We start from the raw sequence: 14,166 nt of genomic DNA on the forward strand, positions 1-14,166 counted from the left end.
GGCCCTTGCAGAGATGTCCATGACTTAATCTCTGGAATTTGTGCTTGTTACCTTAAACATTGAAGGGAACTTGGTAGATGTGATGAAATTAAATATTTTGTGATGGGGCAGTTATCCTAGATTATGTAGCTAGGCATGATATAATCACAAGGATCCTTACAAAAGTGAAGCAAGAGATTAGAGAGGAGAAGGTGAAGTAACAACAAAAGCAGAGATTGGAATGATATGGCCACAAATCAAGGAATGTTGGCAGTCTCTAAAAGCTGGAAGAAACAAGAAACAGATTCCCCTGGTACATCCAGAAGGAAGCAGCCCTGCCAAAGCCTTGATTTTAGCCCCCTGCAGCAGGAAACCAATACAGTTACCATATCTTGGAGTATATATGTCTGTTTCTTCTGGTGGGTTACAGTTCTGCTCAGGGTAGGAGCTGTGTCTTCCTTTCTCTCAATTATAGAACCTAACAGGATGCCGTAACATATTTGATGCTCAAAAATATATTCTCCACTGCAGTGAAATTAATAGTAAGTGCAAATGATTTATATTGTTAGATTCTTAGGCAGGTGATCTGATTATAGATGTTTCAGAAAGCTAGAGAGTTGGGTAGCATTTTCATTCATTCATTTTTTGAGACAGAATCTTGTTCTGTTGCCCAGGCTGAAGTACAGTGGCACAGTCTCGGCTCACTGCAACCTCTGCCTTCTGGGTTCAAGCAGTTCTGCTGCAGTCTCCCGGGTGGTGGCTGTGCTGGGACTACAGCTGCGTGACACCATGCCAAGCTAATTTTTTTGTATTTTTAGTAGAGATGGGGTTTTGCCATGTTGGCGAGGCTGGTCTCAAACTCCTGGCCTCAAGTGATCCGCCCATTTCAGCCTTCCAAAGTGCTGGGATTACAGTCATGAGCCACCATGCCTGGCTGTGGTAGCATTTTTAGAATTGAAGTTTTCGTTTCTCATTTAGAATTTTAAAAAATATATATGGGCTGAAATTATTTATGTGACTATATAATCTACTTAGGATAAATTTATTTAATTCCTAATTTTTGCTTAATTTTAATATAGGTAGATGCTTCTTTATCTTTTCTGGATGGTTTTGTGGCTGAAGGACTCAGTCAGGGTGCAGCGCCTTACAAACCTCACCATCAACGCCAGGAGGAAAAGCTTTCTCAGGAAAAAGGTAATTTTTCATGGATTTATGATAAGCTAGAGTGTAGGGATGTAATTTTTGATATTATAGTCATGTAAGTAAATAAAGATATTTACTTTCTATTATTCCTGTTTAATGATTCACTTGTGATTTGTTTGCCGTGACTAGGTTTTCAGATATCCAGAGGAAAAAAAAAAGTTAGCCAAGGGATATTGCTAAAGACATAGGCTCTCTATCCACAAATACCTAAGATATGGTAGTCATACTGGAATTTATTTATTTATTTATTTTTTGAAACAAGAGTCTTGCTCTGTCACCCAGGCTGCAGTGCAGTGGCACGATCTGGGCTTACTGCAACCTCTGCCTCCCAGGCTCAAGTGATTCTTGTGCCTCAGCCTCCCAAGTAGCTGGATTTACAGGTGGGTGCCACCACACCCAGCTAAATTTTGTATTTTTAGTAGAGATGGGGTTTCACCCTGTTGGCCAGGCTGGTTTCAAACTTCCGGCCTCAAGTGATCTTTGACCTCCCAAAGTGCTAGGATTACAGGCGTGAGCCACTGCGACTGGCCATTATACTGAAATTTTGAGGAACTTTTTTTTTTTTGATAATATATTTATTAACATAATGATCTTTATGGGAAACTTTTTTTTCTTCTTTTTTTAAAATTTACACTTTTAAGTTCAGGGGTACAAGTGCAGGTTTGTTACATAGGTAAACTTGTATCATGGGAGTTTATTGTACAGCTTATTTCATCACCCAGGTATTAAGCCTAGTACCCATTAGTTTTCCTGATCCTCACCCTCCTCTCACCCTCCACCCTCTGAAAGGCCCCAGCATGTAATGTTTCCCTCTATGTGTCCATGTGTTTTCATCATATAGCTCCCACTTTTAAGCGAGAACATGCGGTATTTCGCTTTCTGTTCCTGCATTAATTTGCTAAGGATGGCCTCCAGCTCCATCCATGTCCCTGCAAAAGACATGATCTCATTCTTTTTTATGGCTACATGAAAGAACTTGAAGGTGGGAGTATCATGTTGTTCACTGTGCTGGTAGGTTGACACATATTAGTCTGAGCATATCTGTGGAAAAGTTTCAGAAAACAACCCTGGTTACTATGGACTAGTGAGCTTCATTTTTATTTTGAGCAGTCTTTATTTATTTATTTTTAAATTTTATTTTCTTAATTGACAAATAATTATACATATTCATAGGGAATATAGTGATGTTTCAATCCTTGTATAGTGTTCAGATCATAGTAATTAGCATATCCATCATCTCAAACATGTATCATTTCTTTGTGTTGGGAACATTCAATATCTTTCTTTTTTTTTTTTTGAGACAGAGTCTGGCTCTGTCACCCAGGCTGGAGTGCAGTGGCATGATCTCAGCTCACTGCAAGCTCCGCCTCCTGGGTTCATGCCATTCTCCTGCCTCAGCCTCCCGAGTAGCTGGGACTACAAGCGCCGGCCACCATGCCCAGCTAATTTTTTTGTATTTTTAGTAGAGACAGGGTTTCACCATATTAGCCAGGATGGTCTCGATCTCCTGACCTCGTGATCTGCCCGCCTTGGCCTCCCAAAGTGCTGGGACTACCGGCGTGAGGCCACATTCAATATCTTTCTTCTAGTTTATGAGACTATGTGATACTTTATTATTAAACCATAGTAATTCTATAGTGGTCTAGAACTTATTTCTTCTATCTAGCTGTAATTTTTTATCCTTTACCCTATTCTTCCCTTAACCCTACCTTTCCTAGCCCCTAGTATCCTCTATTCTAATTTTTACTTCTATGAGATCAGTTTTCTTTAGCTTCCACATACGAGAGAGAACATGTGGTGTTTAACTTTCTGTTCCTGACTTATTTCACTTAATATAATGTCCTTTGGTTTCATCCATGTTGCCATGAATGACAGGATTTCATTTGTTTTTATGGCTGAATAGTATTTCACTTTGTATATAATACCACATCATTTTCTTTATCCATTCATCTGTTGTTGGACACCTAGGCTGATTCCATATTAGGTTGATTCCATATCTTGGCTACTTTGAATGGTGCTCTGCAGTAAACATTGAAGTGCTAGATAATTCGTTCAATACTGAGAGTGCAGTTTTTTGAAGCCCCCAACTATTACTGAATCAGGGTCTTTCTCTCTTTGGGTCTAATATTTGCTTTATATATTTGGATGCTCTGATGTTGGGTACATATATATTTATAATTGTTATATTCTTTTTATGAATTGATCCCTTTATTGTACAGTGTCTTTCTTTGTCTCCTTTTACAGCTTTTAACTTAAAATCTGTTTTGTTTGTTATTAGTATAGTGACTTCTGCTTACTTTTGGTTTCTATTTGTCTGGAACGTCTTTTTCTAACCCCCCACTTTCAGTCTGTGTGTCTTTAGAGGTGAGGTGAGTTTCTTGTAGGCAGTGTATTGTTGAGTCTTGTTTTTTGAAAATCCAGGCAGTGATTCTGTATCTTTTAAGTGGGGGAATTTGATCCATTTACATTCAAGGTTATTATTGGTGGGCGAGGATTTGCTGCTATCATTTTATTGATTGTTTTCTGGGTATTTTACATATGCTTTGTTCCTTACTTCCTCTCTTATTGTTTATTTTTGTAGTTGGGTGCCTTTCTTCAGTGATAAGGTTTGATTCCTTTGAGTTTTATAGTTTTGAATGTTTTCATAATGGTAGTTATTGTCTTTTCACTTCTAGACTCCCTGGAGGATTTCATGTAAGGGTGGTCTACTGGTGATGAAGTTCTTGATTTTGGTTGTCTGTGAAAGATCTTATTTCCCCTTTATTTCTGAAGGATAGCTTTGCTGGATATGATATTCATGCTGTTTTTTCTTTTTCTTTTTTCTTTTAGTACTTTGAATATATCATCCCATTTTCTCCTGGCCTCTAAGGTTTCTGCTGAGAAATCCAGCTGTTAGCCTAATGGGGATTCCCTTATATGTGACTTGATGCTTTTCTCTTGTTGCTTTCAAAATTCTTTGTCTTTGACTTTTGACAGTTTGACTAAAATGTGCCTCAAAAAGGACCTGCTTGGGGTTGAATCTGTTTGGGGTTCTTTGAGCTTCCTGGACTAGGATGTTCTGTCTTCCAAGACTTGGAAAGTTTCCTGCTATTATTTCATTAATTATTTTCTTCATATCTTCCCTTCTCTTCTCCTTCTGAAATGCCCATAATACAAACATTTATTTGCTTAATGGTGTCCCACAAATCCTGTAGGCTTTCTTCATTTTTTTAAAAATTATTTTTTCTTTTTTTTTGTCTTCCTGTGTTATTTCAAAAGACCTGTCTTCAACTTTAGAAATTATTTCTTCTGCTTTCTAATGTATTGTTGAAGCTTTTACGTGTATATTTTATTTCATTTATTGAATTCTTCAGCTCTAGGATTTCTGTTTGGTTTTTTTTTATGATATCTGTTTCTTTGTTGAATTTCTTGTTCAAATAATGTATCATTTTCCTGATTTCATTGAATTGTCTGTCTGTATTCTCTTGTATCTCACTGAGTTTCCTTAATATTGTTATTTTGAATTCCTTTTCTGGAATTTCATACATTTCCTTATGATTAGGGGTCTGTTACTAGAAATTTATTATTTTCCTTTGGTAGTGACATGTTTCTTTTTTCATGGTTGATTTGTTCCTATGTTGATTTGTATGAATCTGGTGGAAAAGTTGACTCTTTCAATTTTATGTAGTACAGTTTGAAGGGAAAGACTTATTTGTATAAATGGGTCTTGGAGTATAAGTTCAGTAGGGTACTAAGGCCTTGGTGGTGGACGTGTAGTATAGTCTTCATGTAGTTTCTTTCTTTCTTTTTTTTTTCTTTTGAGAAGGAGTCTCGCTCTGTCATCCAGGCTGGAGTGCAGTGGCATGATCTTGGCTCACTGCAACCTCTGTCTCCCAGGTTCAAGCAATTCTCCCATCTCAGCCTCCCAAGTAGCTGGGACTACAGGCACACACCACCACGCCCGGCTAATTTTTGTATTTTTAGTAGAGATGGGGTTTCACCATGTTGGTCAGGCTGGTCTCAAACTCCTGACCTCAGGTGATCCACCCACCTCAGCCTCCCAAAGTGCTGGGATTACAAGTGTGAGCCACTGTACCTGGCCATGTAGTTTCTTTAGCTGTAATCTACACTAGTGGTATTTGTGAGTTTCTCAGTGGCCCAGGCTGAGTTTGTGGTGATGGTGGTGTGGCTTCACCAAGGGCAGGTTTCCCAGGCTGTTTTCAAGTTTTGGATATGTGCATGTACACAGTGAGTCAGCCAACTTGGGTTCTGGCTTACTGAGGTTGGGGCCATGGAACTGTTACTCTGGCTGGGAAGCATGGGCATGTAGTTGCCTAGCCAGCCTGAGGACATGTCTGCCAAGAGTAGCCTATGGGGCTGTTTCTTAGGCTCATGATGTGGGTGCAAGGCTGTTTGGCTGGCCTTGGGGATGGGGGGCATGTCTTCTGAGGGTAGCCCTATGGGGATGTTTCTCTCACACAGGACACAGCCACATGGCTCTGAGCAGTCTAATATTTCTCAAGTGTATTAGAATTCTTCGTTCAACAAAATATGTGATGATTTAAGTTAGAAACAGCTAATAAAGGAAAGAGTAACTTTGTACTTAAGAAATGCAGCCTGTTGGGAATTCGTCTGTCATGATTTTGGTAAAGGGGAAATCATTGAATTATTTGGATGGTAGAAGGGAAGTATGCATATGAATAAAGGGAGATCAGTGAATAAATATATTATCTGTTTATGAGTTCAGAATGTCAATACTGAAAAATTCAGTGCTGAAAGGTTTTTCTTTTTTTTCCTATTTGTCCTTTAATGATTTTGTTGAGTACTTATTTTCCAGGCTGTGTGCTAGGCATATTGAGTTAAGACAACAACTAAACTGTTGATCCTAGAATGAGACCAAAAAGTTATGAACATTATTAATAGGCCTGATGTTCTCTTTTTCCAGAAGCATTTGCTCTTTTTTGCCTTTTATCTTTTTAAATCTTTTTATTATTTTATTTTATTGTGGTTAAGAACCTTAACTGGAGGTCTCTCCTCTTAACAAATTTTTAAGTGTATAATACGTTATGATTGACTGTAGATACAATGTTGTACAGCAGATCTCTAGCACTTATTCATCTTGTTTAACTAAAACTTCATGCCCATTGATTGGTAAGTCCCCATTTCTCTCTCCCCTTAGCCTCCGGCAGCAACCAGTCCATTCCTCAATCCTATGAATTTGACCTTTTAGGTACCTCATAAAAGTGGACCCATGCAATATTTTTCTGTGCCTTACTTATTTCACTTAGCATAATATTCTTAAGTTTCATCTATGTTGTCGTATATTGCAGAATTTTCTTCATTTTCAAAGTTTAATAGTATTCCATTGTATATGTATATGACATCATCTTTATCCATTCACCTACTGATGAACATTTAAGTTGTTTTCACGTCTTGGTTATTATGAATAGTGCTGCAGTGAACATGGGAATGCTAATATCTCTTTTGGATCCTGATTTCAATTATTTGGGATAAATACCCACCCGCAAGTGAGATTGTTGGAGCATATAGTAGTTGTATTTTTATTTATTTAGAGACAGAATCTTGCTCTGTCGCCTAGGCTGGAGTGCAGTGGTACGATCTCAGCTCACTGCAACCTCTGCCTCCTGGGTTCAAGTGATTCTCCTGCCTCAGCCTCCTGGGTAGCTGGGACTACAAGCATGAGCCACCACACCTGGCTAATTGTTGTATTTTTAGTAGAGACAGGGTTTTGCCATGTTGGCCAGGCTGGTCTCAAACTCCTGACTTCAAGTGATCCACCTGTCTTGGCTTCCCAAAGTGCTGGGATTACAGGTATGAGCCACTGTGCCCGGCCTTTTTTTTTTTTTTTTTTTTTTTTTTGAGACAGTGTCTCATTCTGTCACCTAGGCTGGAGTGCAGTAGAACGATCATAGTTCACTGTAGCCTTGAACTCCTGGGCTCAAGTGATCCTACTGCCTCAGCTTCCTGAGTATCTAGGATTCCAGGTGCATGCCATCATGCCTGGTTCATTTTTAATTTTTTGTAGAGACAGAGTCTCCCTAATGTTGCCCAGACTGGACTCAAACTCTTGAGCTCAAGTGATCCTCCTGCCTTGACGTTGCAAAGCACTGGGATTATAGGCATGAGCCACTGTGTACTGCCTGTATTTTTATTTTTTTGAGGAACCTCCATACTGCTTTCCACAGTGGTTGCACCATTTTGCATTCCCATCAACAATGGGTAAAGGTTCTAACTTCTTCACATCCTTCCTGACACGTTATGTTTTCTTTTCTTTGATAATCACCATCCTGACTGGTACAAGGTGATGCCTTATTATGGTTTCAGTTTGTATTTTCTTGCTAATAGTAACCTTGAGCATTTTTTCATATACCTGTTGGCCATGTGTATGTCTTCTTTAGAGAAATGTTTATTTAAGTTATTGGCCTATTTGTGATCAGGTTATTAGTAAAAAAAAAAAAAAAAAACTATTGAGTCATAGGGTTAACATATTTTGGAGGTTAACCCTTACCAGAAATGTGGTTTGCATATATTTTCTCCTATTCCATAGGTTGCCTTTTCACTCTGTTGAGTGTTTTCTTTGCTATGCAGAAGCTTTTTAATTTGATGTATTGCCACTTGTTTATTTTTGTTATTGTTACCTGTACTTTTGGTGTCAAATCCATGAAATTATTGTAAAGACCAATGTCATAAAGCAGCTTTTCCCAGCTGGGCATGGTGGCTCACGCCTGTAATCCCAGTACTTTGGGAGGCTGAGGTGGGTGGACCACCTGAGGTCGGGAGTTCGAGACCAGCCAGACCAACATGGAGATACCTCATCTCTACTGAAAATACAAAATTAGCCAGGCGTGGTGGTGCCTGCTTGTAATCCCAGCTACTTGAGAGGCTGAGGCAGGAGAATCACTTGAACCCAGGAGGTGGAGGTTGCAGTGAGCTGAGATTGTACCATTGCACTCCAGCCTGGGCAACAAGAGTGAAACTTCATCTCTTTCTATGAGTTTTACAGTTTTGGGTCTTACAGTTAAGTCCTTAATTCATTTTGAGTTGATTTTTATGTATGGTATAAGATAAAGGTTCCATTTTATTCTTTTGCATGTGAATATTTGGTTTTCCCAATGTTGTTTGTTGAGAAGACTGTCCTTTCTCTGTTGTGTATTCTTGGTGTCCTTGTTCAATATTAGTTGACTATACATGCTTGGATTTATTTCTGGGCTCTCTGTTCTGTCTCTATGTCTGTCTTTATGCCAGTACTATGCTGTTTTGATTATTGTAGGTTTGTAATATATTTTGAAATCAGTAAGTGTGATTCCTTCAGCTTTGCTCTTTTTTCTCAAGATTAATTTGGGTATTCATGGTCTTTTGTGGTTCTTCATTGGTGAATTCTACCAAACACTTAATGAATTAATATTGGGGCTGGGCACAGTGGCTCATGCCTGTAGTCCCAGCAATTTGGGAGGCCATGGTGGGAGGATCACTTGAAGCCAGGAGTTTGATACCAGCCTAGACAATAAGCTTGACCCCATCTCTACAAAAGGGAGAGAGAGAGAGAGAGAGAGAGAGAGAGAGAAAGAGAGAGTTCTTTTCAACCTCTTCCAAAAATTTAAAGAGGAGAGAACATTTCTAAACTTATTTTATGAGACCAGCCTTACCCTGATACCAAAGCCAGACAGAGCCACCACAAAAAAAAGAAAACTACAGGCCAATATCCCTGATGAATATAGGCAAATACTAGGAAACTGAACTCAATAAAAGGATCATACACCATGATCAAGTGGGGTTTATCCTAGGGATCCAAGGATGGTTCAACATCTGAAAATAAATTAATGTGATATCATGTTAACAGAATAAAGGATAAAAACCACACAGTTCTCAATAAAAGCAGAAAAAAGTGTTTGACAAAATTGAACACCCTTTCATGATTAAAAAGAAACTCAATAAAACTAAGAATAGAAGGCAATATCTCAATATAATAAAGGCCATATATGATAAACCCAGAGCTAACATCATAGCATGGTATGATGAAAAACCAAAAGCTTTTCCTCTGAGATCAGGAGCAAAGCAAGGATGCCCACTTGTCTCTTTTGTAGTCAACACAGTACTGGAAGTATTAGCCAGAGCAGTTAAGAAAAAGAAGAGAGGTATTCAGATTGGAAAGGAAAATTGTTCCTCTTTGCAGATAATATGGTTTTATTTATAGAAAACCCTAAATTAGACTCCATTAAAAAACCGTTAGAAGTAATAAGCGAATTCTGGAACGTTGTAGGATGCAAAGTCAACATGCAAAAATTATTTGCATTTTTGTGCACTAACAACAAACCATGTGACAAGGTTATTAGGAAGACAGCCCAATTTATGATAGCACCAAAAGGAACAAAATACCTAATAATAAACTGAAGCAAGTGAGAAAGTTGTGTTTAATGAAAACCACTGAACATTAATGAAAGAAATCAAACAAGGCACAAATAAATGGAAATACATCCTGTGTTCATGGATTGGAAAGCACATGTATTCTGTGCAATCCCTTTCTTTTAAGGCTTTTTATATGTTATTTAGCACAGTGATAACTAATGTACTATAAAATTTAAACTCTCTTTCAAAGTGTAACCAGTTTCCTCTCATTAACTTTTTATATATTAATAGAATATATTGGGGGAAAAAAGTAAACTTTTGAATTATAATTGCCTAACCTGTGGTTATACTGCATATAAATGCCTTATGACATCCAGGGCCTAGAGTGAAAAGCTCCTGGGTTTCCACAGTGGGAGGTATGATTCCGTTGTCATACTTCCTTATTTTCAGGTATCTGGGGGCCACCAGTTGCCATTACTGAAGTCAAGGGTTGGATAGGGAAGGGGAGATATAATAAGGAGACTATTTCCTGGCACTGCCTATTTTGTTTCTTAAAATAAGCTAAATAGCTGACACAAATACAAGAGCCCTGGAATTCCCCAAGCTTATGCAGTCCTTTGCCAAGTACATTTTTTCCCATAGAACCATCATTATAAATGGGATTAAGCGCTCAAACTAGATTCTCCCTCTCTCCTCCCAAATCTGTGTGCTTCAAAAGTCCTTTAAAGCAAAATTGAAATGTCAGGAGACTGTTATAGAAAAGGAAATTGGTTATGAGACAAGATATAGCAAGTATTTAATAAATGCTTGTGGAATAAATTATAAAATTATATATCTTAGAAATGGGGTTGGCTATAAGACAAAATAAAGAGTAGGGGGAAATAGGTATTTTATGCATAAAGAATTAATTCTTGAATCTTTTAATTATCAATCTGTTATTTTTTTTTTTTTTTTAGGCAGAGTCTCTCTCTGTTGTCCAGGCTGGAGTGCAGTGTTGCAATCTTTTGGCTCACTGCAACCTCCACTTCTCGGGTTCAAGTGATTCTTGTGCCTCAACTTCCTAAGTAGCTAGGACAACTGGTGCATGCCACCACATCCAGCTAATCTTTGTATTTTTAGTAGCGATGACGTTTCACCTGTTGCCCAGGCTGGTCTCAAATTCCTGACCTCAAGTGATCCTCCCTCTTCTGCCTCCCAAAATTCTGGGATTACAGGCACAAGCCACCATGCCAGCCTGTTCTGGTACTAATCTGATTTCAGATTTCTGTAATCATTTGCAGAGAGTAGTAGTTAAATGTTACTTTAATAAGTGATACTTTGATCTTTTAGGTAGAAAAATGAATAAACTTCAGGAAAATATCATGGGATACTAAGAATTAGCAAAAATAGGTGAGATGGTGGGGAACAAACTTTCTTACAAGTTCCCATCAAAAAAAGCATTTCAGAATCAGTGTGGATTATTCTATTAAAATGTTAATAAAATGTGTTATAACTCCAACACTAGATAACCAGAAATAATAAGGGGAAACAGTATTTACTAAATCTGGCTTTTAGAAAGCCATGTCAAGGTAAGGTTGCTAGTCTCTAAAAAAAAAAATAACAATAATCAGATAATTAAAGTTAATTATTTAAATAATTTTAAAAATTATTAATAATAGCTGAGAATGGTTAGAGAAATATAGCCAAGTCGTCAAGGTATAAGTAATTGCAGTACAAAGTATGATAAATGAGTGTGCATATAATTGAGGCCTCTAAAGTATTAATAATAAGGGATACAAATAGGTTGAATGTTGAATTATTCACTTATGCCCAGGATAGTTTATACTTTATTATGTCTCTCCTAGAATACTTCAGTGGCTCCCAACTCGAAGGACTCTCTGCCTCCAGCTTATGTTTTCTCTTCTGGTGAATTGCCCTCATTCTTCATCTGGCTAAATTCTACATATTCACTGAGTTGCAAGTCAGCCGTCTTCTTCCTTCTCTTGGTTCTTTCTGTATACCATTTTTCTCCTTTGTTCCACCTATGTGCATGAGCTCTTGCACATGTAGTTAACTCTCCAGCATCTTTAGTCCTTTTAGGCATTCATCACTGTATGGGTCTTGGGGAGTTTTCACTGAAGAGTGAAAATAATGTGGTTTGAACTTTATTCTCAACCTTGAGCCTTTCCAGCCCTTCCTTAGATGATAATCTTAATTCTTTTGACTTGGAATTGATACTTTTTTCTGCTTGCTCTCCAAATACTGTTCCTTTCCATGTCTGTTTTATTCTCTCTACTTTCAAACTTTGTACCTCTAATTTTGAGCTTCTTTCTGTTTTTTGGTTTAAACTCTTTATCTTTAATGTGCATAGAAAACATTTCTTGAGGTATTCACTGTTACTGGAAGTGTTAATGCAGTGGCTGGATGACTCACTGTCACAGGTGCTATTAAAAAGATACCACTGTTGGATGGTAAGTGCAATGGTTTGAATGTGTTTGTCAAAACCCGTATTTAAATTTAATTGCCATTGCAATGGTATTCAGAAATTGGACTGTAAAAAGGTGATCAGGCCATGAGGAATCTGCCTTCATGAATTGATTAATGTCATTATCATGAGAGTGGGTTGTTATAAAAGTGAGTTTGGCCCTCTCTTGCTCTCATACTCTCTTGCCATTCTGTCTTCTTCATGATGCAGCATGAAGGCCCTTGCCAAATGCTGATGCCGTGCTCTTAGATAGCTCAGCCTGGAGAACAATGAGCCAAATAAATTTCTTTTTCTTTTCTTTTTTTTTTTTTTTTGAGACGGAGTTTCACTCTGTCACCCAGGCTAGAGTGCAGTGTCATGATCTCGACTCACTGCAACCTCCGCATCCCAGGTTCAAGCAATTCTCCTGCCTCAGCCTCCCGAGTAGCTGGGATTACAGGCGTCCACCACCATGTCTGGCTAATTTTTGTATTTTTAGTAGAGGCAGGGTTTCACCATAGTGTCCAGGCTGGTCTTGAACTCCTGACCTCAAATGATCCGCCCACCTTGGCCTCCCAAAGTGCTGGAATTACCACCCGGCCATAAATTTCTGTTCATTATAAATTACCCATTCTGTGGTATTCTGTTACAGCAACATAAAATGGACTATGATAGAAAATTCGTCCTGAGAAGTGAAGCTGTTGCTATTAAAAATATCTGAAAATGTGGAAGTGGCTTTGAAACTGGGTAATGAGTAGAGCAGAAGAATTTAAAGGAGCAGGCTAGGAAAATATTAGATTGCCGTAAACATAATATTAAGGGCAGTTCTGATGAGGGCTGAGAAGAAGAGGAGAGCTATAGGGAAAATCTGAAAGTTAGAGATTATTAAGTGTTCATGATCAGAAAGTTGTTAGAAATATGGGCTTCACTGTCTCTTTATCTCTAAGTTACTTAAGTGTACTTAATCTCTAAGTTCATTAAGTGTATGAGATCCCAGACAGGAAAGAGGAATATATCTTGTTGGAAACTGGAGTAAGGCCATCTTTCTTATAAAGTGGCAAAAATCTTGGATGATTTATGTCTCTTCATGCCTGAGGGCTTTATGGAAGACAGAATTTAAGAGCGATGAACTAGAATATCTGGTGGAAGAAATTTCTGTGCAAAATATTGAAGGAGCTGTATGGCTACTTTTAAGTGCATGCAGTAAGATATGAGAGGAAATAAATGACTTAAAGATGGAATTTATAATTAAACAGAAGCATAACAGACGGAAAATTTTCAGCCTGGCCATGTGAAGAATGAGAAAATGTATTTGGGAGACCAGGCCAAGGATCTGGTCAAGTGACTGTCTGCTAAGGTGGTTATTACAGATAGAAATGATCATCAAGACATTGGGAGAGTGACACTAAAGGCATTTCAGAGATCTCAGAGGCTGCCCTTCTCTTCACAGGCTCGAGCTCTGGGAGTGCAGAATGCTTTCAGGGGATGACCAGGGTACCCTTCATGGGCTTGCTGCCCAGAGCTGCCTCAAGTCTCTGCTCCCTGCATTCTGGTACAGCATTCTGTGGTTGCTCCAGCCATTCATTGGGCCCAGGTGTGGCTTGACCTGCTACTCCAGAAGATTCAAGCCATAAACCTTGGTGGCATATGTGGTGCTAATTCTGTAGGTGCACAGTGTGCAAGAGCCGTGGGGTCATGGCGTCCTCCACCTAGATTTCAAAAGATGTCGTGGACTCCCTGGGGCTTAGGCAGAGACTTGTCACGGGTGTGGAGCCATCACAGAAAGCCCCTACTAGGGCAATGCTGAGCAGAAATACAGGATCAGAGGCATCACAGAGAGTCCCCACCAGGGCAGTGCCTAGTGGAGCCTTGGGAGTGGGGTCACTCCTGAGACCCCAGAACTGATGCTACTAGCTTGCAGCATCAGCCTGGGAAAGTTGCAGGCGTGAGACTCCAATCCCCTGAGAGCTGCTGGGTGGACTGAGCCCCAAAGTCATAGGACTTTGTCATAGATGTGGGGCTGCCTAAGGCCTTGAGTGTCCAACTCCTGCCCCAGTGTTCCCAAAAGGTGGGACGTGGAGTCAAGATAGATAATTCTGGAGCATTAAGACTTAATGTTGATTTCTCTGTTGGGCTTTGGACTTATTTGAGACCACTTACCCCTTTCTTCTGGCCTATTCCTCCCTTTTGGAATG

General features: G+C 38.9%; 1 protein-coding gene across 7 annotated transcripts in view; it reads left to right on the forward strand.

Annotated features, from left to right (window-relative positions):
- Positions 1 to 14,166, forward strand: part of AP4E1 (adaptor related protein complex 4 subunit epsilon 1) — a 98,272-nt gene that overhangs the window by 59,602 nt on the left and 24,504 nt on the right. For all 7 annotated transcript variants that reach the window (XR_010151687.1, XM_009429123.5, XM_001169245.6 and 4 more), the window contains one exon: positions 1,059 to 1,173. Coding sequence is in view for 6 of the 7 variants with exons in the window: in XM_009429123.5 (XP_009427398.1) it covers positions 1,059 to 1,173 (115 nt within the window). In the remaining variant the exon portion in view is untranslated. The remainder of the gene's footprint in view (positions 1 to 1,058; positions 1,174 to 14,166) is intronic.

Source organism: Pan troglodytes, chromosome 16, assembly GCF_028858775.2.
Source record: "Pan troglodytes isolate AG18354 chromosome 16, NHGRI_mPanTro3-v2.0_pri, whole genome shotgun sequence".
Lineage (NCBI taxonomy): Eukaryota > Metazoa > Chordata > Mammalia > Primates > Hominidae > Pan > Pan troglodytes.